Source organism: Toxorhynchites rutilus, chromosome 2, assembly GCF_029784135.1.
Source record: "Toxorhynchites rutilus septentrionalis strain SRP chromosome 2, ASM2978413v1, whole genome shotgun sequence".
Taxonomy (NCBI): domain Eukaryota; kingdom Metazoa; phylum Arthropoda; class Insecta; order Diptera; family Culicidae; genus Toxorhynchites; species Toxorhynchites rutilus.
The window spans coordinates 3,605,790-3,629,864 of record NC_073745.1 but is presented as its reverse complement, the minus strand read 5'-3'; the positions used below and the strand labels follow the sequence as shown (position 1 = coordinate 3,629,864).

The 24,075-nt window shown below is 37.7% G+C and overlaps 1 protein-coding gene across 6 annotated transcripts in view; it reads right to left on the bottom strand.

Annotated features, from left to right (window-relative positions):
• Positions 1-6,731: 6,731 nt before the first annotated feature.
• LOC129764591 (protein kinase C, brain isozyme) overlaps positions 6,732-24,075 on the bottom strand; it is a 323,054-nt gene continuing 305,710 nt past the window's right edge. For all 6 annotated transcript variants that reach the window (XM_055763813.1, XM_055763811.1, XM_055763816.1 and 3 more), the window contains 4 exons: positions 8,019-8,220; positions 7,774-7,962; positions 7,566-7,706; positions 6,732-7,505 (listed from right to left, as the gene is read on the bottom strand). In XM_055763813.1, the coding sequence (XP_055619788.1) occupies positions 7,353-7,505; positions 7,566-7,706; positions 7,774-7,962; positions 8,019-8,220 (685 nt within the window). In that variant the 3' untranslated portion in view covers positions 6,732-7,352. The remainder of the gene's footprint in view (positions 7,506-7,565; positions 7,707-7,773; positions 7,963-8,018; positions 8,221-24,075) is intronic.

Genomic DNA, 24,075 nt, shown 5'->3' with positions numbered 1-24,075 from the left:
AAAAATAGAGGTACGGTAGTTCGACAATGTTGTAGTCCCATTTTTTTTAGATATCTTTGTAGAACAAAGTTCTTTTTTCTATCTCTTGAAATAACCGACTTTTTTCTAAATTACGTTAGGGTCACCATGAAAAAAACTGTTTTTTTTTTGCTCTAACTTTTGTATTTCAAATGCTACATACAAACTGTCTTCGGAAGACTTTTAGAACTTATTAATACAAACATTTTGCGATGCAGAACTTGTGAATATCTCAACTTCACTCAAAGTTATTGATATTTTCCCCCAAAAAAACACGCTCTTTTCATTTGTTTGTCATTCTTTCTGGGGCAAACATAAAAAAATGTTTGTTGACGGAATCTGAAAGAACAAATTTCACTCTATATAATATGTGATTTAAAAAAATATATTTGTGTTTGATTAAATTAAAATTGGAACCATCGATAACTTTGAGTAGGACTAACATATTGACAAGTTCTGCATCGCAAAATGTTGGTAATGATAAGCTCTAAAAGTCGTACGAAGACAGTTTTAATGTAGAATTTTAAATATAAAAGTTAAAGCAAAAAAAAAAACTCGTTTTTTCATGGTTACCCTAATGCAACTTAGATGGAAAGTGCCAAAAACAACTGTGTAAGAGATATTTATTTTTTAGACAAAAACTGTCTTCTACAAAGTTATAGAATATATATGATAGAACGCTCATTTTTGACGTAGGACTACGTCTAACCGGAAGATATAGGGGGTGAAATGGAAATCTAGGCACTGAACAAGTAGGAAAAAATGCAAGATTTGGAACGCTTATAACTCGAGCATTTCTCAATAGATCGCAAAGGTTTTTGCATCAATTGATAGAAAATATATCCACGCATTTATCATAACGAATAACATTTCATTTTTCTTGAGATAAATAATTGAATAATTTTGAAATATCAAGCATTGTCAAAATGCACTATGTGCCCATTTTTGATTGGTCCATTTTGTGCTTCTCAAATCGTACCGACCAAAACGGGCAATCAGAGCAGCAGCGAAATACAATGAAGCACGATTGGAAAGGAAAAAGAAAAAAATGAACGAAACATTGGTCGCAGTCTCACACATGCGTAATTCTCGAGCCAGCCAGTCAGCTTAAAAATCCCCGCTCCGCTGCCGTAACGATCATTCTCATTCAAACCGTACACCACATCGGTTCGCATCACAACAAATCAACAAACCAACCCAAGCAGCCATGTCTGGACATGGTAAAGGAGGAAAAGTGAAGGGAAAGGCAAAATCCCGCTCGAACCGTGTTGATCTGGAGTTCCCCGCAAGGGTAGCTAGGCCGAGCGCGTTAGTACCAGTGCACCAGTCCACCTAGCCGGCGTTATATAGTTTCGGCCGCCGAGTGATCGAGTTAGCTGGCAAAGCTGCTCGCGACGATAAGAAAACCCGCATTCGGAACAGAACACATTCTGTTCGGTGGACATCAAGACAACAGGCAGTTGCAGCGAGTGGCGAGTGGCAAACGCAATCGCAAAACGGCATCAGGTAGCAGAAGAAAAAAGTTTGTTCTTTATACAAACTGCTTTGGTGGCAAATCCAGAACAAGGCGGCATCGAGGGCGTTCGAAATGGTTTTTTTCAAAACCACGAGTACTAAGTTTTCTAAATTGGAACCATTCCATTAATCAAGGCGCTTTTCAGGGCCATTAAACCTTCCAAAAAAGAGTTTAGGAAATACAGTTCAATGCTTTCTAAAACATTATCCAAAATAATAATAAAACACAAATTGATTTTTTCATAATTTGTTTGTCAGGTTATGATGAGTATGTGAATTTGGCAGTTGTTCTGAGCTTATTGATTTTCATCAATTCTTAAATTGCTTCTACATTGAAAGTACAGTAATTTACACTTATCTCGACATTTAGGTAATTGGACGAACCTGTAATGTGACATATTTAGTTGGACATTTTTGTAAACATAGAGTTCGGGGTCCAAATTATGACCCAACATTGAAAGTTGACACTGTACCGCTGTCATCGCAAATGTTCAATTACAGGTTAAAATTACCTCCAATCCGATACTGAGTGGTGGTAATGCGACGTGCCATTGAATGTAATTTACTGTAAAATATGTCACAAGCTGGATGGGAAGAAATTTTCCAACTGTGAAAGCTGTGGCGAGTGGCAAACGCAATAGCTAAACAGAAAGGTTTAACCGAACAAGATGGGAATATCGAGTGATAACAAAAACACAACACCAAAGGTTCTTTTCAGAACCATCAACATATTCATAAAGAGTAAACAGTAAACTAATCCATTTTTCAGGTAGATAGGTAGGTATTCACATAGGAGAAGAAAATAAAACAATATATTTAAAATATATATTTAACAAAAGCTGTCCCCTTTGTATAGTCCTACGTCACTCCGGTTATGTCCCCGACATTACCCACCCGTCTTTTATGTTATCAAAAATAGGGTAACCAAAATTGGCGATGAAATAAAAAATCTAACTTTCTTATCTTTATAGATAGAGATAAACATAGTTCGACAATGTTATAGCCCCAGTTATTTTAAACAACTTTGTAGAACAAAGCTTTTCTCTATCTTTTAATAAAATCAATTTAGCGCTTTTTTTCTAGGTTGCATTAGGGTGACCATGAAAAAACGGGTTTTTTTGCTTTAACTTTTATATTACAAATTCTACATCAAAACTGTTTTCGTACGACTTTTAGAGCTTATCAATACCAAAATATTGCGATGCAGAACTTGTCAATATCTTAATCCTACTTAAAGTTATTGATGTTTTTCTACCCAAAAACTCATGATTTCAATTAAAATTTTCTCAAACACAAAAACATAACAGTGTTCAAAATCACACATCATGTAGAGTGAAATATGCTATTTCAAATGCCGTCAATAAACTTTGTTTATGTTTGCCCCAGAAAGAATGACAAACAATTGAAGAGAGCATATTTTTGGGAAGAAATATCAATAACTTTGAGTTAAGTTGAGATATTCACAAGTTCTGCATCGCAAAATGTTTGTGTTAGTAAGTTCTAAAAGTCTTCCGAGGCTCAGTTACTTAAGTTTAAAGGAGCCGAATTCTTAAATGTAACAACTTTGTCGAAGACAGTTTTCGTCTAGAGAATAACTGTCGAGCTCTAAATGCTAAATTCCACTTAAATACATCCCCTGGACCATTGTGCAATGAAAGCTTGAGAAGAAGCGAAACATTGCATCGTAAGCCTGTGATCCAACAGCCATTTAAAAATTTAATTTTCACGAACTCTTGCATTGTTTCCGGATTAAAAAGTATAACACATGTCAAGCCGGATGGAAAGTAGGATTTTTCCATTGGTGAAAACTGTGTTCATGCGATTGCTATAGTTGCCTCAAACACAGCCGATTAAGAATTTTCTGTTGCCGTTCTGCGAAATGTGCTGCTTGATTTAATTTGTGGTTTTTTACTTTATCCTCTTTGCCGAAGTTTAAAAAATATCAGCTGTTGAAGTGGAAATATTTACCCAAGGGATAATTAGGGACTTGGTTCGGCATAACATCATACACACGTTTGTTCTACAGATAAAAGAACAGTACTTTTGGTTGGTTGTATTTCCCTAAATCATGATTATTCCTTCCTGTGGGAGTCATCGTCTGTTTGGTGTGTCTGGTATGTCTTTTCTCCTTACCACGGTCCACAATTTGCACCGTGGTGATGATGCGTGATGTGTGAGTGTACTTGTCGTTCACAATGAGAGTTTGAATTGTCGATGAAAAGTGTATCCATGCTTTTTCTTACTCTTACACTAAATGTAATGAGTTGCTTCGCTTTTTTTTCTGCTCAACGCCTTTTCATCTTGGGTTAGATGTGCTCTTTTCTTCTTCCTAGATACTTGTTTAAATATTTTGTTTCTCGTGAGTATGCTTATGTATTGTATTTAATATATTTTATATTTAGTTTTTCTTCCTTAAATTCATCGATATTTTGAAATCTGATGACAATTAGAGGTGTGAAAAAAGAAACACTGAAATATAAAATGCATGAATTTGATCGAGTGTCTTTTGTTTGCTAAATTTCTCACACGTGTGATATCATTTTATCTTATTCTTGTTTGCACGTTTGTTTGCTGTTTTGTTTTTTCTTCCATACACAGTCAAATAGATAAGTGTAAAATATTGGCTAAAATTTTGCTTCCCGCACACGCCGCACGCCTCTCGTCGTTCTCCTTCTTAGGTTTTGCTTTGTTGTTGTTGTTGTTACTATTATTAATGATATTATTGTTGTTGCCGGTGTAGGAGATCGAAACTAAGCATTCCATGGTTGCAACGCTTGCTATGATTCAATGATTTTGGGTTCCTGTTTCGTTTCGGTATAATCTGCCAGCTTTCTGTTTCACTCATAGCTGTCAAGTGGGGGCACGAGTCATTGTGGGAGTGTGTGATTGTGAATTGTGTATGTGTATGTTTTTATGAAGATGAGTTCGCGATTCTCACAATTTTTTACAGATTTAAAAATTAAGGCAGTGGTGAAATAGAAATTTCCTTACACATCATCTTGCTTCTTCCTTTTATTTATAAGTATTTCTTGTAAACTATGTTTGTTTATCTCTCACTTTTTAAACATGTTTATCAGGTTCAATTAGCTGTTTGTCTGGTTGTCTTCACTTATGGTTTATTTTATTATTGTTACTGCTTTTTTTTTATCAATACCCCGTTTTTTATGTTTCTTAGAAGTCCGAATCGCTGCTCGCTGGGTTTGATTGTTCGTGTCCCCTGGTAACTAAGTTTGGCATTGCATACGGCCTGCTAGGATTAGAATGAAAGCGCTCGCTCGCGCGAAGGTATCTTAGAACGTATTGTACATCTAAACTGGGTGATGTTGGTTGAGGATAAGTATTTTTCGAGCGCCGAGTTTACTTCTACCTATACAGCTTGTCAGATGATGGTCAAGATTTGTCTCGGTTCACCACAGGGGCAACGCTTCGGAGCTCTCTTATCGACCTCCGAGCACCCATCAAAAGTGGGGAGTTTCGGCACTTTTTCCACATTTCAGCCGTATCGTGTCATTTAGTTTAACCTTGCGTTTAACGTTTGCTTCATTTAACATGACAGGAAAGAATTCAACAATGGCAGGAACACTGCAGAAATATATATATATATGCGTACGATGGGAGCATTATAAATTCAACGACATTTACAAAACTAGTCGAGTAACTCTTTCTTTCTTCTTTGCACTGTAAAGCACATAACTTAGCACTATTAGCAAATAAGTATAAATAATCTCCTTAAACTGTGATAACGTTTTCAGCTTGTTGCAACAAGGAACATCTAAAAGGTAAGTTTAGCGTTTTATTTTGCGTTTTTCGCAAGTCGGTTCGTGAGAGAGGATAGCTCTCAAAGGAGTGGAATGTTTTCTTTTCTTACAGATGTTTGTTGTTTTGTTCTTTCTTGTCCGCTAGCATCGGGTTTTTGTTTTTTAATTATTCTATCTCGATTCTATGCTATTCTTTCTTTCTTTTAGATTTAACTACATTGAGATTGTCAAAATTATAGTGAGATTCCTCCGTAGGGTTGTTGTTTTTCTTCGTTCGATTTCACTAATGATCCCCGACAAGGGGCTTACTTGTCGATCTATTTTTCTCTCAGCATGGTTTGATATTCGTCCGCTAGAAAAGATTGTTCTACGACTTTGTTTTACCACTTGCTTTGTCTGCTTGGTTACGACACAAATATGTTTTTCTTATTATTTCGGTAATGAATAGAAATACTAGATTCAATACTTTGTTTGTTGTCCTCATTAGCGATAATTGTCAAAGAGAAGTATATTCAATCAGTTACCTCGTATATATGCTGGTGTAGTGTTGTAATATTATTCTTCAAAGATTCCCTACTATGGTTAATTGGCGCATTTCTTCTGCTCATTCTCACAGTCTGCGAGCTAGAGCGCGCTCTCTATTATGTGTATGGTGGTGTAAAATTCTCCGGCTGTGGCCAAACTACTTCCCTTGCCACGTTTGATTTTATCCTTACAGGATCCCTATGGGAAGAAATGCTTCCTCATTCGCTGAAATGATCAAGGTTCTCTATTATCACAATTAATACGATTAAATATTTGTTTGTTTAAATTTACTCTTTGAAATATGTATGCATTAAGTAAAAAGGATAATACACTTTTAATGATTCCTTCATTCATATATAATATAAAGTGCAAGATTAAAGCTCCATTTTGTTTCATTTTTTATGAGTGTTTACATATTTTGTTGTCAGTTTATTTTCTATTTGTCATTCTATATTCGAGATGATACTTCGCTTAAATATCAGAATTATTGCTACTGAAGAATAAATGTTTTCATGAAAATCAAATTAATACGCTAGTTTTTTTTTTTACTTTTTTCTTTGTTTCAATCAACTAGTAACACTGGATAGCAGCAGGCTGTGCGCTGGGCGGAAACTTGCCCATCGACAGTCACTAGATGTTGACAAATGAAAACGAGGTTCACATTACCAAGTGTCAGTAGGCGCTGGCAAAACAAGAAAAAAAAACTCCTTCCCTTATTATTATTACCATCAATTGTAGACTTGACAGATCGGATAATTTGTTTTGCTTTCGCCTCTCTTTAAATGGTGTATTGTTCTGTTTTTTTTTATCTTCTTTTCATTGCGTGCGTTGTAGTGCTTCTACTGCTTGGCATTTGGAAACAGTGAGTATACGGTTTGTCTTTCTCCTTATGCCTACATACGTCAACATCAATGATTTAATAGAACCAATGCTTTTATTCGTATATTAAATAAGGAATTAAACAAGTTTTCACATCTTATTCGCTATTAAATGTGTGAACAGATGTGTGTATGGTTTGTGAGTGTTTGTGTATAGTATATAACAAGGTGCTGTATTAGTAGAAACAACATCACTACAAGAATATTTGGCCTGGACTTTTGTATCCTTCGCTTTGAATGGCACTGAGACGCATTAAGCTTTAAATGATAGGTAGACAAAGGAAGGGCTTCTGTCCCTCCGCTTTCTTCGTTTGTCGGTACGAGAGGAAGACCAGACAGGGATGTGAGAAAGTGCTTCAGGGAAAGTAGTTTGAAATGCTTGAAACAGTCTCCGATCCTCCAAGAAGACGGACAAGAGATTCACCTATGATTCTTACAAGTTAAAATCGGTGTTCCATATCTTTGGATTTGCTTGCTAAACACTCTGCTACGGTTTTGCACGACATTGGAGTTTTGAGCAGAATATTCAAATGCTGGGGTTACTTCGGGTATGTGGCATTGGTCTTGGTTACGACTACGAACCGCCACTTAGTTGTTAAAACAATTCTCTAACATGATTGGCATATACTGTGGCCCTGCTGATGACCATTTCAATTCCTTAGATGTGTTGCACAAACTCTGGGTTGAGATATGAGAATCCGGTAAACTCCGTCTGGTCCAGATTCATCATGAACAATTTGTCGGTAGGCGTTAAATCGGTCTTCTCCGATGTGAACTGCCGATCGAAATTGGACACATCCTTGCGATGTTTCTACACAGACGAAACATGTCAATATATTTCCGAACAGAAACGATTTTCGCGGATACTTACAATTTTCGGTTTGAATGGAGGTTGCACTTCACGATTTTCAATCTTCTCCCAGTCGATGCGGCGGAAGAAAGCATGAACTCTGACATCCTCTTCGCCGCGTAGTCCACAGCCTAAGCGTTTCTGCGGATTTTTGGTCAAAAGCTATCCCGAGAAAAGTCAAAATCCAAATTTTTATGATCTATAAGCTTGCCTTCATCTAGGTACATACCCCCTTGCACACATCCTTAGCTTCCTTGCTCAAACTCTTCGGATATGAAACGTTGTGGTCTGTGATGGCAGCGAACAGTTCCTCCTCATCCTCTCCGTCGAACGGTGGCTGCCCAACCAGCATCTCATAAAGCAGCACACCGTATGCCCACCAGTCGACCGATTTGCCATAGGGTTGGTACAAAATGATCTGTACAAGACAACATGATCACCGAGATTTTGATAAGAAACGTCAGCTCAGCTTACCTCCGGTGCGATGTAATCCGGTGTGCCGCAGAATGTCTTCGTGGTTTTATCGCCGATGATGTTCTCCTTGCACATGCCAAAATCCGCAATCTTGATATGTCCGTCTTGGTCCAGCAACACGTTATCCAGCTTCAAATCACGGTACACAATTCCGCGCGCATGTAGATAGAACAAACCGATGGCGATCTCGGCAGCGTAAAAGCTTTTTGCAAAACGAAAATTAAACATTTTGGGACGATATTAATTCTATGAAACATCGAGAATCCCGCTTTGGACAAGTGAGTTTTTACGAGACCCTCCTCGAAATAGCGAAGATCTTTCAAGGAAGGACTCGAGAGGACTATCGGCCAAAGACAGTAGTCAAACGCAATCAAAATTGGCCCCAAGAGTAATTAAAAAAGCTGGACTGGATATGAACTTTTCTATTTCTTTTTAAGACTTTAGTTATTTCAATAATGTTTTGCTTGAAAGATAAGAGAGACAAAAGTTTTAGGTTTGTATCGAATTATTACTGGAGAAGAAAAAAGGAATATTTCGTGAGAATACAAAAAATAAAAACAAACTTGGGTGAAGCCAGATCATCCATTTATTCCGGAGAATGCAGTCAGATCTTACCAAGCAGAAAGTAACTGAAATCCGAGCTTAGTCCAAAAGTGGCTAGAGAAGTGAATATCTCAGGGACTAGAGTGAAGAACACAACGACGTTGACAACCAATATTTTTGTTATATCAAACCATTCCGAACGTGCTGCGAATTTAGACGAACAGCAAGCTGATGAAAAAAATCTTTCGGAGTGTATTACCATATCGCTAACGAATTCCGTTTCGGTTCCGCCGGATGACGAAGACCATCGCCGTGGCGCACAGTGGTCCCTGAGAAAATTTAGGCGACCAAAACCCAAAAAAATAAGTTGCATAAAAACAAAAAAACCTTCAGTTCCTTATTCTAGGATGTTCAAGGCATCTAGGATCACGTGTTTCACCCCATTCCGTGCGCGCATCATTGCTCTGGCAACGCGCCAAGATACCAGTTTCGCATGCTCACTGGTGCCACTATCAGTCTTGGTAATGGTTACCATCGTATCACTAATTATGGAGACGTATGTGCTGTGTCATTAATGAACATCATAACATGAACAGTCAAAGTACCATCGACCTAAAAATGTCATATGACATTTCGGTTTTTTCCGTCTTATTCATTAGCTGTTCATCGTCCCGTAATTAAACAACAGTGTTCACGGGGAACGCTCACCGCTTGAAACGTTCATTCAACACATTCGCACTTGATAGGGTATAGTTTGTCGGTTGCTTTGATCTAAACAATCCGTCTATATTTCAACCATCGTGTATGGATGTACAAGTGAGAAGGTGGATGTATGTGTGCAGCTACGCTTGAATGCAGAATAAAGAGAGAAGAAGAATGCACACCACTGCAGTTTTAATGTCAAATGACATTAAAACTACAGTCATATTAGCCGGAATTGAGGGATGGTTATGAGCACGAATGATAGAATGGAAATAGCATATTTTCATCGCTCTTCTGGGTACGGTCGACAGAAAGAGAAAACATATATACATTCAATTGATAGTCGTGTTTGCGGCTGTGCGTTTATTTCAGAGGTGACTGTTGGAACCGAGCAATGCTTTCTTGGTCACATTCGCAATACATATTGAGCTGTGACTCTCGCGCAAGAGCAGTATGTGATGGTTGAGAGAAATGTCGACCGTTTACAACACTGGCCACTATTTCGCGTGCGTTTTTCTAACATGTGTTTTGGATAAGTTTTTGAGAGAATTTTTTTGGTTCATTATGTTTCTTGAAGCATTTTTAACGGAGAATTTGCATTTGTTGTCAGTTTCAAAATTCGGTTGGTTGTAGTATGTGTTAGCCCCAAACAAAGTATGTACTATTTTGAAAGTTTAATTTTGCTTCGGATGGACTTATAAAACTTGCCCGCATTTCCCCGCAAAACTTTTTGACGTAGGACTACGTCTTTCATTTCTATACTGGGGTATGAGTTGAAGTTTCGAAAACGAAAGCGGCGTAACGCTAACGCAACGAAATTTTGAGCGTTAATACCTCCTAAACAACTGAACGAAATGGTATGATGAACACTTCATTCGAAAGATAAAATGTCTACGCGTTATATGCTTGTTACTTCTTGATCCAAAAACTTGTTTCAATTGCTCTAAAATTGCTTTCAAAACAGGCATCAAATAACACCAATCGGTATATAAGCAAGTGCCGCTCGGAAATTGCGCAACGTTTGAGGTAAGATCGCTGGAATGAATGGATGTTGCCCTAACACAGCCTTCAAAACCATGGAGCCAGGAGAAATCGGCATTGCAAAATAGATTAGAGATGGGCAAATCAGCTCATTATGGTGAGCGGCTCAGAGCCGTTCAGCTCATACAAGTGAGCTGCTCATTTGGAACAGCTCTTCTGCTCAGTTGAATTTCGCGATTGTCCACACAATTGCATTACTACCATGGGACATTTTATATTGTGCAGTTTCTTAATGGACGAAAGCAAAAAAATAAACGAATTTAATTTGTAATTGTACACAAACTAAAACTAATATGAATTCTAATAATATAATATACAACAAATATTGAATGCTGAAATCCAACATAGAAGATGCTTAGAATATGCTGAACTTAAACAACAGAAGAATCAGTAGTAGCCAAATAAAATGCCTACAGAAATATTGGCCGAGACAAAGTTTTTTGATAAAACTACCGAAATATTTTTTTTTTGCATTCAAGAATATAAAAATAAATCCACTAATAGGAGAAATCATTCTTCGCGATGACAAGGGTAACAAAAGGACCATTATCAATCATCAGCATTTATGCCGAGTGGTTTTCTAAATTGTTTTGATTCAGCACGCGGAAATAAATTTATGTGTGTCAACAGTCATGTTTAAATAACAATATAATATAGTAATTTCATTTACAAGCATATAATAATGTTTATAATTTTGTATGGTGATATATGAAAAATTTAATGAAGTAACGAACGATTGAATATCATCAAAACAAAAACATTTTTCATATCTGGCATCTCTTCTGAAGCTAAAGAACGAAGAGGGACACACGAAAACAAACTGACGTCATATCATAAAGCGCGGGAGACGAAAAATTCTTTCGCATCTCAAAATTCACACTCTCTACAGCTTTTGCGCTTCCACAGCTATGCAGCTCATCAAAGTTTCGAAAACGAAAGCGTTACGCCGGAGACCGAGATTTTGAGCGTTAATAGCTCCTAAACAACTGAACGAAATGGTATGATAAACACTTCATTCGAAAGATAAAATGTCTACGCGTTCTATACTTGTGACTTTTTGATCCAAAAACTTGTTTCAATAGTCTTAAAATTGCTTTCAAAACAGGCTATTGAAATCACCAATCGGTATATAAGCGAGCGCCGCTCGGAAATCCACTCAGTTCTAATTGAACAGCGATTGGAGCATGTTGTCACTGTTGTGGTGAAGCTCTTCGTTTATCATGAAAGCGCGGATGAACGGTGTCACCAAGAGCCTGTTTGTGCACCCTAGGCCAGAAGGGAATCCATCAGGAGGAGAGTGATGCCACAAACGGTTCCCCGGGAAGACATCGCTACACACACATACACGCGCGGAATTCTTTCCGTTTGGATGCCATTCAGCATCGAGAAAGTTCCGGAAAGATCTAATCATTGCTGGAAAATGATCTGCCAGTTCCTCTGGGAATTTGAAAATACATTCATGTGAAAGAGTTTATTTTAATGTTTTCTATCCATGTAACACTGTGACCAAATATTTTTCAATCAAGTACTATTAACATGTGGTTATCGAGTTAGTATTAACCACTGGTGGGCTTCCAGTATCGAGGAAAATGTGGAAATATCTAATCGTTTCTGGAAAATAATCTGCCAGTTCCCCTTGGAATTGAAAATTACATTCAAGCGAAAGAGTTTATTTTAATGTTTTCTATCCATAAAATATCCATATAATACATTTGGGTTTGTGATTTGTCAATCAAGTACGGTTAGCAGGTTAGCTTCTGAAGATTATTCTTCAGAACAAGGTTTTTCGTATCCTATATTGGATGCATAAAACCTTGTGCCTTCAACGTAACGCTCTCGTTTTCGAAGTCCCACAAATATTCATTTATTCATTCATTCAGAATGGATTTAGATTCAACTTCGAACAAATGATCTCTAAATCAACTATAGTCCTACGTCACCCTTGCGGTTATACCATAGATATAACCCACTTCCTGTTTTTCAGTCTGTTCTTCGAACCTGTCGGTACATGGTTAGGTTACCTTGAATATTTCAGTTGGTTTTTTCCATGTTCGGTGTTTGATATTGTTTACTACTGTTGAAAATTGAAGAGTGGCAAACAAAATAGTGTTTGTACAAATATCAAATCAAACCTTATCTGTCAAAAAATATCAAATATTTGACCTCCAGGCAAACAGTGTACGGCCACCTTAAAATAGATGTAAGCTGTGATTACTTTTGTACTCGCTTGCGTTTTGCAAATCTGAATGTTTTCCTAACACAGATTCCAAAACCATGGAGCCTGGGAAATCGGCATTGCAAAATAGATGCAAGCTGCGGGTACTTTTGTACACGTTTGCGTTTCTGCAAATCGGAATGTTTTCCTAACATCCGCGTTGACGGCATTGTGCTTCGTATTACGAGATGGGGGAGTAGGCATGACAATATGGGGTTCTAGAAGAAATGAACACACTTTCAAAATAAAAATTATAAATGAAAATGATTTTTCTCAAATCAAATTAGTAATCTGTGTAAATGAAAATTCCTTTTGCTTGCAAGTAGTGTAAAAATATCGTACAAAAATTGTGTCTAAAGATAATTTTGTATTATAATGGTAAATTTTGGTGAGAATATCTGAAAGTTTATAGAAAATAGTTTAAATTAGGGTCAGAACGATGTACTTCTAGTAGGTAATAATAACGTCAAGAAAAAAATTTCATCCAAATTTTAGCAAACTAAAACTGCCTCAGGGCCGACTAATCTGATAGAGAATAGTTGGCCTCGTATAAACTAATCTCGTATCCAGATGTCGACACCATTCCGCCGTCAACGAGAATAGATTCCGAAACCAAGAAGTTGGGGAAATCGGCATTGCAGATACATCCAAGTCGGCAGTACTTCAGTCTACAAAAGCGGGCACAAATGCAACGGTTTGGTTCGGTTATTCAAGACTGCATTGGAAGATATCCGTTCTTGTCGACAACTCATTGAAGTTCTACGCATACCGTTTGATGATTAGGCAAAATGTTGATAACTATTTGCTGCGATAACTACTACCATAATGCATGAATTGCCATAAATTGGGATTTGTTTGGTATAACCCATCCACAGTTTCTAATGAATGTGTTCCCCTAACATTAGACCCGTATTTTTTTATTTTTTCATTAGGCTGACCAATTCCATTTTAGGGTTGTCCAAAAATCAACTTTTTCCTCTTTTTTGACTTTTTTCTAAAATTCATAACTTTTGAACTACTAAACCGACATATCAAATTAAAGCCTGGTCTTTAAAAAAAAAATTATTGTTTTCATAGTCTCGGGCCCAAGGTGGCTGTATTTTTTTCATATTTTTTTCTGAAAGGCTGAAGATTTTTCACATAACATATGTCGAAACTAGAGAGTTTTTTTTTCGTTTTTGAGTTATTATTTTTCGAAGTGAACCGATGGTCCAAAAAATCATTTTTCATTTTCTTTCCCAAAATGACTTTTTTCAAAAGTTTATTACTTTTGAACTACTGGACCGATTCAGATGATTGATATATCAAATTGAAGCCAATTAGCTAGCCTTTTTTGAAAAAAATGACTTGCCAATTAATTGAATTGATAATGTTCTAGAGCAACCATCCGAGGAAGCAGCCGAAGCTTCAAATAAATTTTATAGAAGGTATCAGGAAAGCAGGAAAGTTAAAGACATCCCGATTCAGAGTTGATCAATCGGGATGTCTTTAACTTTTACATATCGACATTTAACCCATACATATCGACATTGAGGGAGAAACAAACGAAGAGAAAACCAGCTGTAAGCGGAGATGTCCTGAACTTACTTGAAGACCAAGTGCAGATGGAAGATGAAGAATTTCAGATTGTGGACGAAGATGAAGAAGAAGAACATGAAGAAGAAGCCAATGAAGACGAGGAAGGAGATGAAAACATGGAAGGAGGCGAAGTCGACATCTAGCAGTACATAAGAAGGCATTTTTTTTATTTTGCAAATCTTTTGATGCTTTTTTCAATAGGAATCTCAATTTATGTTCCCAAATACTTATTCGTGATGTTTTTTTTAATAAGTATACCTATCTAATCATGTTGTTAAATAGCTATTTGTGATGGTTTTTCAATTATGTTGCCAAATATTTGTACTACGCTATTTGAAATAATATTTTGATCTCTAGTGTTGATTTTCGATCGTTCATTTAAAAACCACACATTATTAAATCAAAAATATTGCGCTTTTTCCCTTCGCATCATCTCTTATTTTAGTTTTTTGGATAAACCGAGTTGAAAAATGAACTCTGCGTATCCGAAAACATACATTTTGATACCAAACACGGTAAAAACTGATTTTTTTTAAATTTTTGACGAACTTTGTGAAACATCTAATTTTTAGGAATTATTGAAACTTCGATTTTTGTATGTTAACAATCATTTTTAGCCATCAAGGTTCATTTTTTGACTCAAGCGTAACTTTTGTAAAGGGCGTATCGATTTGAGTAGAAGAAATCTTTGATGATTTATATCTCAAAAAATATGAGTCGTACCGAAATAGTGTGTTAGAAAGAGTTATAGAGTATTGTTGGCTTAATTTGAAAAAAATATACGCTGAGAAGAAAAATTAGTACTCTTTTTTTATTTACAAAATAAAATTTTAATTTGCGATATCAAAAAATATATATTTTTTTATATTTTTTTTCAATTTTTTCATATAAAATAGAAGTCATGTAGAAAATTTAAAAAAATGGGCCCAAGATGGTAAAAATTTTTTTTGACGAACTTTGTGGAACATCGAATTTTTAGGAATTTTCGAAACTTCGATTTTTGTATGTTAGCAGTCATTTTTAACCACAAATTATGAATCCTGATGTTATTTAAAACAAAAAAGGTTATTATCAATCTCCTTCTAAATGTAGCCATTCTCGAGATATTTAAAAAAAATATTTGTAATTTATTGTCTTTTTTATAGTAAATAAATAAAAATAATGGTGCTCCCTTGGCCGAGTGGTTAGCGTCATAACTAACATGCCGGGTATTCGGGTTCGATTCCCGTTCTGGTCGGGGGAATTTTTCGTCAAAGAAATTTCCTCCGACTTGCACTGTGATCACGCGTATTGTAGAGCTTGCCACTCAGAATGCATTCAAGGCGTGTTATTTGGCATAGAAATCTCAACTAAGTACTAATAAAAATGACGCAAGTAATACTACGTTGAGACGGCGATGTTCCTCTAGGAACGTTAGTGCCATTGAAAAAAAAAATAAATAAAAATAACGATTTCTTGTTCCACAAAGTTCGTCAAAAATAGTATTACCATCTTGGGCCCATTTTGTAAATTTTCTGCATGACTTCTATTTTGTATGAAAAAATTTAAAAAAAATTTAAAATATGTATTTTGGATATGGCAAATTAAATTTTTATTTCGTAAATAAAAAAAAGAGTACTAATTTTTTTTCTCAATGTACATTTTTTTCATATTCAACCTTCAATCGAGTAACTCTTTCGAGTAACTCTCTTACTCAAATCGATACGCCCTTTTCAAAAGTTACGCTTGAGTCAAAAAATTCCCAATTGCTGTGGAAAACTCATGATTCCTCTAACCCAAACGGAATACACACTTTCATTCGAATCTAAAATACTCATGTTTTGTCATTTGTCGATTTCATTTGGAATTACTCAATTATTAATTAGTATACCTATATGATTAAATGTTGAATTTCTGAATTAATCGTTCGTTAAATTATAGAGGCTTCAAACTGTGAGAGTTCATTTACCTCTCACGACTTAATTGAAGTGTCAAACTACCTACTGAATGAACCAACGGATCAGTGGTGTCAATCTCGGTAATCAAATCTTAGGGCACACCGTGTTAGGGAAACACAGCTCAGTGGGATAAGAATACCCCCGGCTTGCATAATTTGGCAAGGCGAATTCTCTCAGGCACATTGATTTTGAAGTCTGTGTTGGGGAATCCAGAAATCGGGCCAATCAAAACTTGGCAGTTAGGGCGTTTAAATAACGCTTGATATTTTACGGTTTGACGAAGTCTTCGTGCGTAACGTTGCTTAAGGTGAAGTGATAAAAAGTAGAGATTCAACAAACAATTCAGAATTATTAATAAGTATACCTAATGAATAAATGTTGAATTGCTGAATTGTTCGTTGTTGAATTATAGAGGCTTCAAACTGTGAGAGTTCATTTGCCTCTCACGAATTAATTGAAGTGTCAAACTACCTACTGAATGAAACAACGGATCAGTGGTGTCAATCTCGGTAATCAAATCTTAGGGCACACACACATAACAGTTCGGCTGAAAGTTTATAAGGTAGCACAGTAAAACAATTTTTTTTTGCAAAATTCAATTTTATTATTCAACATAATTGCCTTCGAGGGCGAGAAAGTGATTATAGCGATCTTGCAACTTTTCGATACCATTTTTATAGTAATCTTTCGGGTTTTTCTCTCAAAATAGGCCTCAGTTCCGGTAATCACTTCATCATCGGTCCTCAATTTCTTGCCAGCGGGCATTATTTTCAGGTCTGCGAACAGAAAATAGTCGCTGGGGCCAGATCTTGAGAATACGGTGGATGCGGAAGCAATTCGAAGCCCAATTCATGTTATTTTGCCTTTAATACACGAAATTCGGATTTTTCCATTTTTTTCACAATAACAAATATTGCTTCACTCTCAATGCTGTAACTCACGAACCATTCGACCGATTGCGGTCAAATTTTGACACGTATCCATTGAAAGATGGTGCTTTGTGATAGTCAAGTAGATTTTTGCAAGAGGCGCCTTCTAGACGTCAACCTTATAAGCTTTTCAACTGTACTGTTACTCACACCTTCGCTTTCAGCGCATTTTTAGTGAAAAGATAGGTTGACTAATTTAAAAAGACAGGTGGTTAATGTCGGGGACATAACCGGAGAGACGTAGGACTACACCAAGGGGTGTCCATTATTCGAATATCATAGAGCACAGATCCCAGAATGACCAACTTTTCATGTACAATATTACAGAAAAAAATCAAAGGATAAAATAAAACCTCAGCACTCAGCAAACACTCAAACGTTTAGATTTAAATACGAAAAAATCAAAATTTGTCGTGCAAATGTCGTGCGGTGCAAATGTTGTAGGGGTTATTGTTCAGCCGGCAACGAACACACAATTGATGGCAAGCATATCGTAATAGAAATTTACAGTCTGGTATCGTGATATAATTGGGCTTTGCACTCCTCATGAATAACTGTGTTCTACTAGTCTAGTCCTTCATTTGATACCCATATTGATGGGGTTTATAGAAAATATGTAATCCGCCATTTTGTGGTGGCGGCCATTTTGGATTTGCATTTTCCATAAATAACTGTGTTCTACTAGTCAATCCCTTTCATTTTATACCCATATTGATGGGGCTTTGAGAAAATATGTAATCCGCTATTTTGTAGCGGTCGCCATCTTGGATTTTCAAGAACATGAAATACGCAGTTTTACAATGACTGCAGAGATAAAGGTGTGTTCCAAATTTCAGATCAACCGGTCAACAGGAAAGGGGTCAAATTTCAATCAATGTGGTACAGCGCCATCGACAAACATGTTACACACCGTTTAAAAACTGTAGCATTTTATCAAATTTGAGCGCGATTAGCCACTCATTCACCCGGCGTGACGCTTCCACCGCTTTTAACACACTTCGATAGGCTCTCCTGCTCCACATCCCATTGAAACTCCTGTCTCTCACTCTTGTGGTATCGCACCGCATACATCCCCGGCAAATGCAGCGATATCTCTATGCTGAAAATCAATTTCAAGATAGCGTCTTTCCTGCCTGGCGTACGATGATAGAATGTGGCCAAGCTCCACCATCGCTCACTTTATATAGCCATATAGTTAACGTTGTAGCGACCGCCTATATTTATTTACAATCTCTTTTTTGGCTCCCTCCTTCACCTTGTCCATACGTTTCGCCCGTACCCGTGGTTGCTTGTAATGAATAGCTGTTTGCTGCGGGAGCGCAGACAAAATGTATGGGAAAGTAGGGAATTCTTTCTTCCAATTTTTCATCAATTTGAACTTTATATAAGCTGAAATACCGTAATGTGTAGCATATAAACAATTGCTGAGGATATTTCCTATCAATGTGTGTATTTGGAACCAAAATCCATTCATTAATTGAGGAGGTATTAGCGTTCAAAAACTGAACACTTTTTCACAGCGAAATATTGAAATGGGCCCCTATATTGAAAGATTAGACGTAGTCCTACGTCAACAAATCAAACAACATCAAGGCTCTTTTGTTCCAATGAGTATGCGGAGAGCTTATGCAATCTTGAAGTAGGCACTCATGGTCTCTATGAAAGCTTTAAAGTTACAACTACGAATGCTAAGAATCAAACTACAACATAGAAATTTCTTAGTGGTTCACGAGGGCAGCCCGACAAGTACTTTGCCTACAAAAAAAAACATGAAGTGGGTTATATCTATGGTATAACCGCAAGGGTGACGTAGGACTCTCGTTGATTTAGAGATCATTTGTTTGAAGTTGAATCTAAATCCATCCTGAATGAATGAATAAATAAATATTTGGGTGACTTCAAAAATGAGAGTGTTACTTTGAAGACTCAAGGTTTTATGCATCCAATATTGGATACAAAAAACCTTGTTCTGAAGAATAATCTTCAGAAGCTTTCCTGCTAACTGCACTTGATTGACAAATCACAAAACCAAATGTATGTGGTCGCAGTATATGGATATAAAACATTAAAATAAACTCGCTTGAATGTAATTTTCAATTCCAAGGGGAACTGGCAGATTATTTTTCAGCAACGATCATTTCTTTCCAGGTTTCCTCTCGATAACCAGCAAACGAAAAGAGTTGCGCGCGTGTATATGTGTGTGTGTGACGGCTGCTTCTATGTCTTCCCGAGGAACCGTATTTCGATGCTGATACTCTCTTGGTCACCTTCTCTTCTCCTTCTGATCGATCGGCTTTTCTGCGCTCCCTCACAGTTAAAACAAACTGATTGCATTTCAGGTCAGGTCAAGCCAGGTAATGAATACCTCGATCCCTCGCCGTTCAGCTCGTTCAGTAACGATGTTGTCTTGTCGATGTCCTCAGGCGTCGTGCACAAATTACGTAACGCAAAAATCCGGATTTTGAACCTCCCCCCCCCTTTCGTAACGCAATTTCCTATCTCTAATAAACAGAAAGTAACGCAACATCTAACCCCTACCCCCTTATCGCGTTACGTAATTTGTGCACGACGCCTCACGAAAAATGAATGGGTTTCACCACCAGAATATCATTTCAGTATGCTTTTCGTGCGTGATTGAATCGAGAGAAGGTGTGGTTTACGATGGCAATTTGGAAGGCAAACTAGAGGAGAATGAACTCTCTGAGTATGAAAATTTCGGCGACTGAGCAATAATCGATTGAAAATTATATAATTTTGGCGATACGAAACATTTTCCGTTTTTCATGTTATGCATCCATTATTGGATACGAAAATACCCTACTGATGGGAAAGAATAATCTTCAGAAGTCTTCCAGCTAATTACACTTGATTGAAAAATTACGAAATCAAATGTATTTGGTCGCTGTGTTCGCCATATAATTAGAAAACATTAAAATAAACTCTTTCGCATGGATGTATTCTTCAATTCCCAGGGAACTGGCAGATTATTTTTCAGCAACGATTAGATCTTTCCGGAATTTTCTCGATGCTGTATGGCATCCAAACGAAAATTCTCGTTTCAGTTTGGCCTGCAAAAAACTTTTCTGAACTCTAATCCATCAAATTTGGAGCCCTGAAAAGGGCTGTTGATTATATGCTAAGCTAATATAGCACCCTCTCCTTGGATTCGACGGGCCAGCTGAATGTCCTTGGGCATGATGTGACGCGTTTTACGTGGATAGCACACAAATTTGTATGTTCGAATAAGCCTCCTGCAGCGTCATAACCGCGGAACTTTGGAAGCGCAAGTCGGTTTTGAAGTCCTGAGCAATTCCACGATCCAAAAGCTGCAAAGGTAGCTTGCGGATCAGCAATTCGGTCGACTTCCGATAGCGATGAATTTCATGCAATGTTCCCGGTCGATAGCGATGTGGCTTCTTCACCTATCCTGCGGCTGGTGCGCTTATCCGAGCTGCTTTCGTGTGCCTTACCACTGAAAGACTAACCTGCTATCTGCTTGGTCCCAAACAAACGAGTCGTCACGGTGCGAGAGTAGAGTAAGAAATGAACGAAAGCAAAGGAAGCGTCATTTTATAACCTGTTTTCGAAGCTATCATTAAGCTATTGAAACAATTTTCCGACTCAATAAATAGCAATCATATAACTCTTGGACATTTTATCTTTTGTATGAAATGATTATCACTGTTCCGTTGATCCGAAGCAGAATGAATCACGCTTAAAGAAGGAATGGATTTTTTCTTGGAATTTACTCAGCAAAATAATGCCCTTTCCCAACACTTAAAAACGGCAAACGGTAAACGGTTTCATCAAAGTGATTTCTTCGATATGGGGATATATTCACTACATCATGTCATTTATTTCATATTCTTCATTATGAAATCCATATCCATGGCACCTATCGGTATCGAATTATCATCGACACCACGATTTTCGCTAAATGCTCCTTTCAGTTCGGCCTGTAAAAAACTTTTCTGTACTCTAATCCATCAAATTTGGAGCCCTGAAAAGGGCCGTTGATTATATGCTAAGCTAATATAGCACGCTCTCCTCGGATACGATGGGCCAGCTGGATGTCCTTGGGCATGATGTGACGCGTTTTGCATGGATAGCACACAAATTGGTATCTTCGAATAAGCCTCCTGCAGCGTCATAACCGCGGAACTTTGGAAGCGCAAGTCGGTTTTGAAGTCCTGAACAATTCCACGAACCAAATGCTGCAAAGGTAGCTTGCGGATCAGCAATTCGGTCGACTTCTGATAGCGACGAATTTCATGCAAAGTTCCCGGTCGATAGCGATGTGGCTTCTTCACGCTTCCTGCGGCTGGTGCGCTTATCCGAGCTGCTTTCGTGGTGCCTTACCGCCGAAGGACTAACGAGCTGTCTGCTTAGTCCCGATGAAACAAGTCCTCACGGTGCGAGAGTAGAGTAAGAAATGAACGAAAGCAAGGGAAGTGTCATTTTATAAAACATAAAAGAATCGAATGTAAACCCCACCCTCTTTATTATATAAGCTTACTGTATACTCACGAATATAATAAGGGTGGGATTTAGATTCTATACTTTTATGGTTTATAAAATGACGCTTCCTTTGCGTTCATTTCTTACTCTACTCTCGCACCGTGAGGACTCGAGCTCGTTAGTCTTTCGCAGACAGCTCGTTAGTCATTCGGTGGTAAGGCACACGAAGTCAGCTCGGATTAGCGCACCAGTAGCAGGATAGGTGGAGAAGCCACATCGCTATCGACCGGGAACTTTGCGTGAAATTCATCGCTATCAGAAGTCGACCGAATTGCTGATCCGCAAGCTACCTTTGCAGCATTTGGTTCGTGGAATTGTTCAGGACTTCAAAACCGACTTGCGCTTCCAAAGTTCCGCGGTTATGACGCTGCAGGAGGCTTATTCGAAGATACCAATTTGTGTGCTATCCATGCAAAACGCGTCACATCATGCCCAAGGACATCCAGCTGGCCCATCGTATCCGAGGAGAGCGTGCTATATTAGCTTAGCATATAATCAACGGCCCTTTTCAGGGCTCCAAATTTGATGGATTAGAGTACAGATAAGTTTTTTACAGGCCGAACTGAAAGGAGCATTTAGCGAAAATCGTGGTTTCGATAATAATTTGTTACCGATAGGTGCCATGGATATGGATTTCTTAATGAAGAATATGAAATACATGACATGATGTAGTGAATATATCCGAAGAAATCACTTTGGTGAAACTGCATTATAAAATTATTTGTGTACGAATGCCGCAATCGATAGTCGACTCTAATTTGCGCTGGGTAATTTCCTCGGAGGACTCGATTCCTCCTTTGAACATTAATAATCTCTTTCTGGCAAAACGATGCGGTATGAATCACATTATTTGAATGATAGAATGAAGAAGTTTTCTGCCAATTTCCTTCAACCTCCAAACATATCTTTCTCCCGTTTGTCGTTTTCGCGTTCGCTAATCCTTTCTCACAACACCCATTTCTCGTTTGAGAAATTGTTGAGTAAACATTGTTTGCCAGTGCGCGTAGAGAGGGAATTCCTAAAGATTCATTGCACCTCTAATAAATTGCCGAAAGACGTGGTCTTACGTTGATCGCACTTGATTGAAAAAATCCAAAACGAAATGTATTTGGTCGCAGCATTATATGAGTAGAAAGCAAATAATCGCTCGAAAATGACTTGATTTTCGCGATGTGAAACATTTTCCGTTTTTCATGTTATGCATCCAATATTGGATACGAAAATTTCCACTGATGGGGAAAAAAATATTCAGAAGCTTTCCTGTTAATTGCGATTGATTGAAAAATAACAAAACCAAATGTATTTGGTTGCAGTGTTATATGGATAGAAAACATTAAAATAAACTCTTTCGCATGAATGTATTTTTCAATTCCCAGGGGAACTGGCAGATTATTATTCAGCAACGATGATAGCAACGAGAATTGTGTGTGTGTGGCGGCTGCTCCGATGTTTCAAGCGGAACCGTGGCATCACTCTCCTCCTGATGGATTCCCTTTTGGCCTTAGGAGCACAAACAGGCTCTTGGTGACACCGTTCATCAGCGCTTTCATGATAAACGAAATTAGCTTCACAACAACAGCGTCAACATGCTCCAATCGCTGTTCAATCATAACTGAGTGGGTTTACGAGCGGCGCTCGCTTATATACCGATTTTTGATTTCAATAGCCTGTTTTGAAAGCAATTTTAAGACTATTGAAACAAGTTTTTGGATGAAAAAGTAACAAGTATATGACGCGTAGACATTTTATCTTTCAAATGAAGTGTTTATCATACCATTTCGTTCAGTTGTTTAAGAGCTATTAACGCTCAAAATCTCGGTCTCCAGCGTAACGCTTTCGTTTTCGAAACTTTGATTTTACACCCCGGTATAGAAATGAAAGACGTAGTCCTACGTCAAAAAAACAAAAAAAATTAAACACTTCTTCCAACTTCTTCAATCCATCTGAAAAATTCGTTTTGTTGAGGTCTGCAAAGCAGGTCTCCGTGGCGGCGATGACCTCTTCATTCGACTCAAATTTCTGCCCGGCGAGTGACTTTTTCAAGTTTGGAAACAAAAAAAAAAGTCGTATGGGGCCAAATCTTGAGAATACGGTGGATGGAGCAGCAGTTTACAGTGCAATTCGACCAATTTGGCCGTGGCGACGGCGGAATTTCCATTTTTTCCATTTTTCTAAAATCCGGGGACACGCCCGCTTCCACACGCGGTCAAACCAAAATTGCGAGTCCGATTCGGCTCAAATTTCGACAGTAGCCGTTTACGAGAATGTACTACACGATAAGTAATCTCTCTTGCGATACTGACATCATCGGGCGATGAGGCTAAGTACTTATCGGACGGCCCTTGTATCTGCACTAGGGTGGCAGCGAAAATGGTCATGTCAAATTCAAAAACCGACCATGTACAATTTGTTGCCTGTGCAAAGATATAGCTCAATAGGACGTGATTTAGGGGTGCCTCAAAGCGCTCAAAGTTTTGATTTTTTATCAAAACTTTGTCTTCCAAGGGGGAGGTACATAATTTTTTTTTTTTTTTTTTTTTTTTTTTGATGCCATGACTTAAAAATGCATAAAAGGTCAAGATTTGGTCTCATCT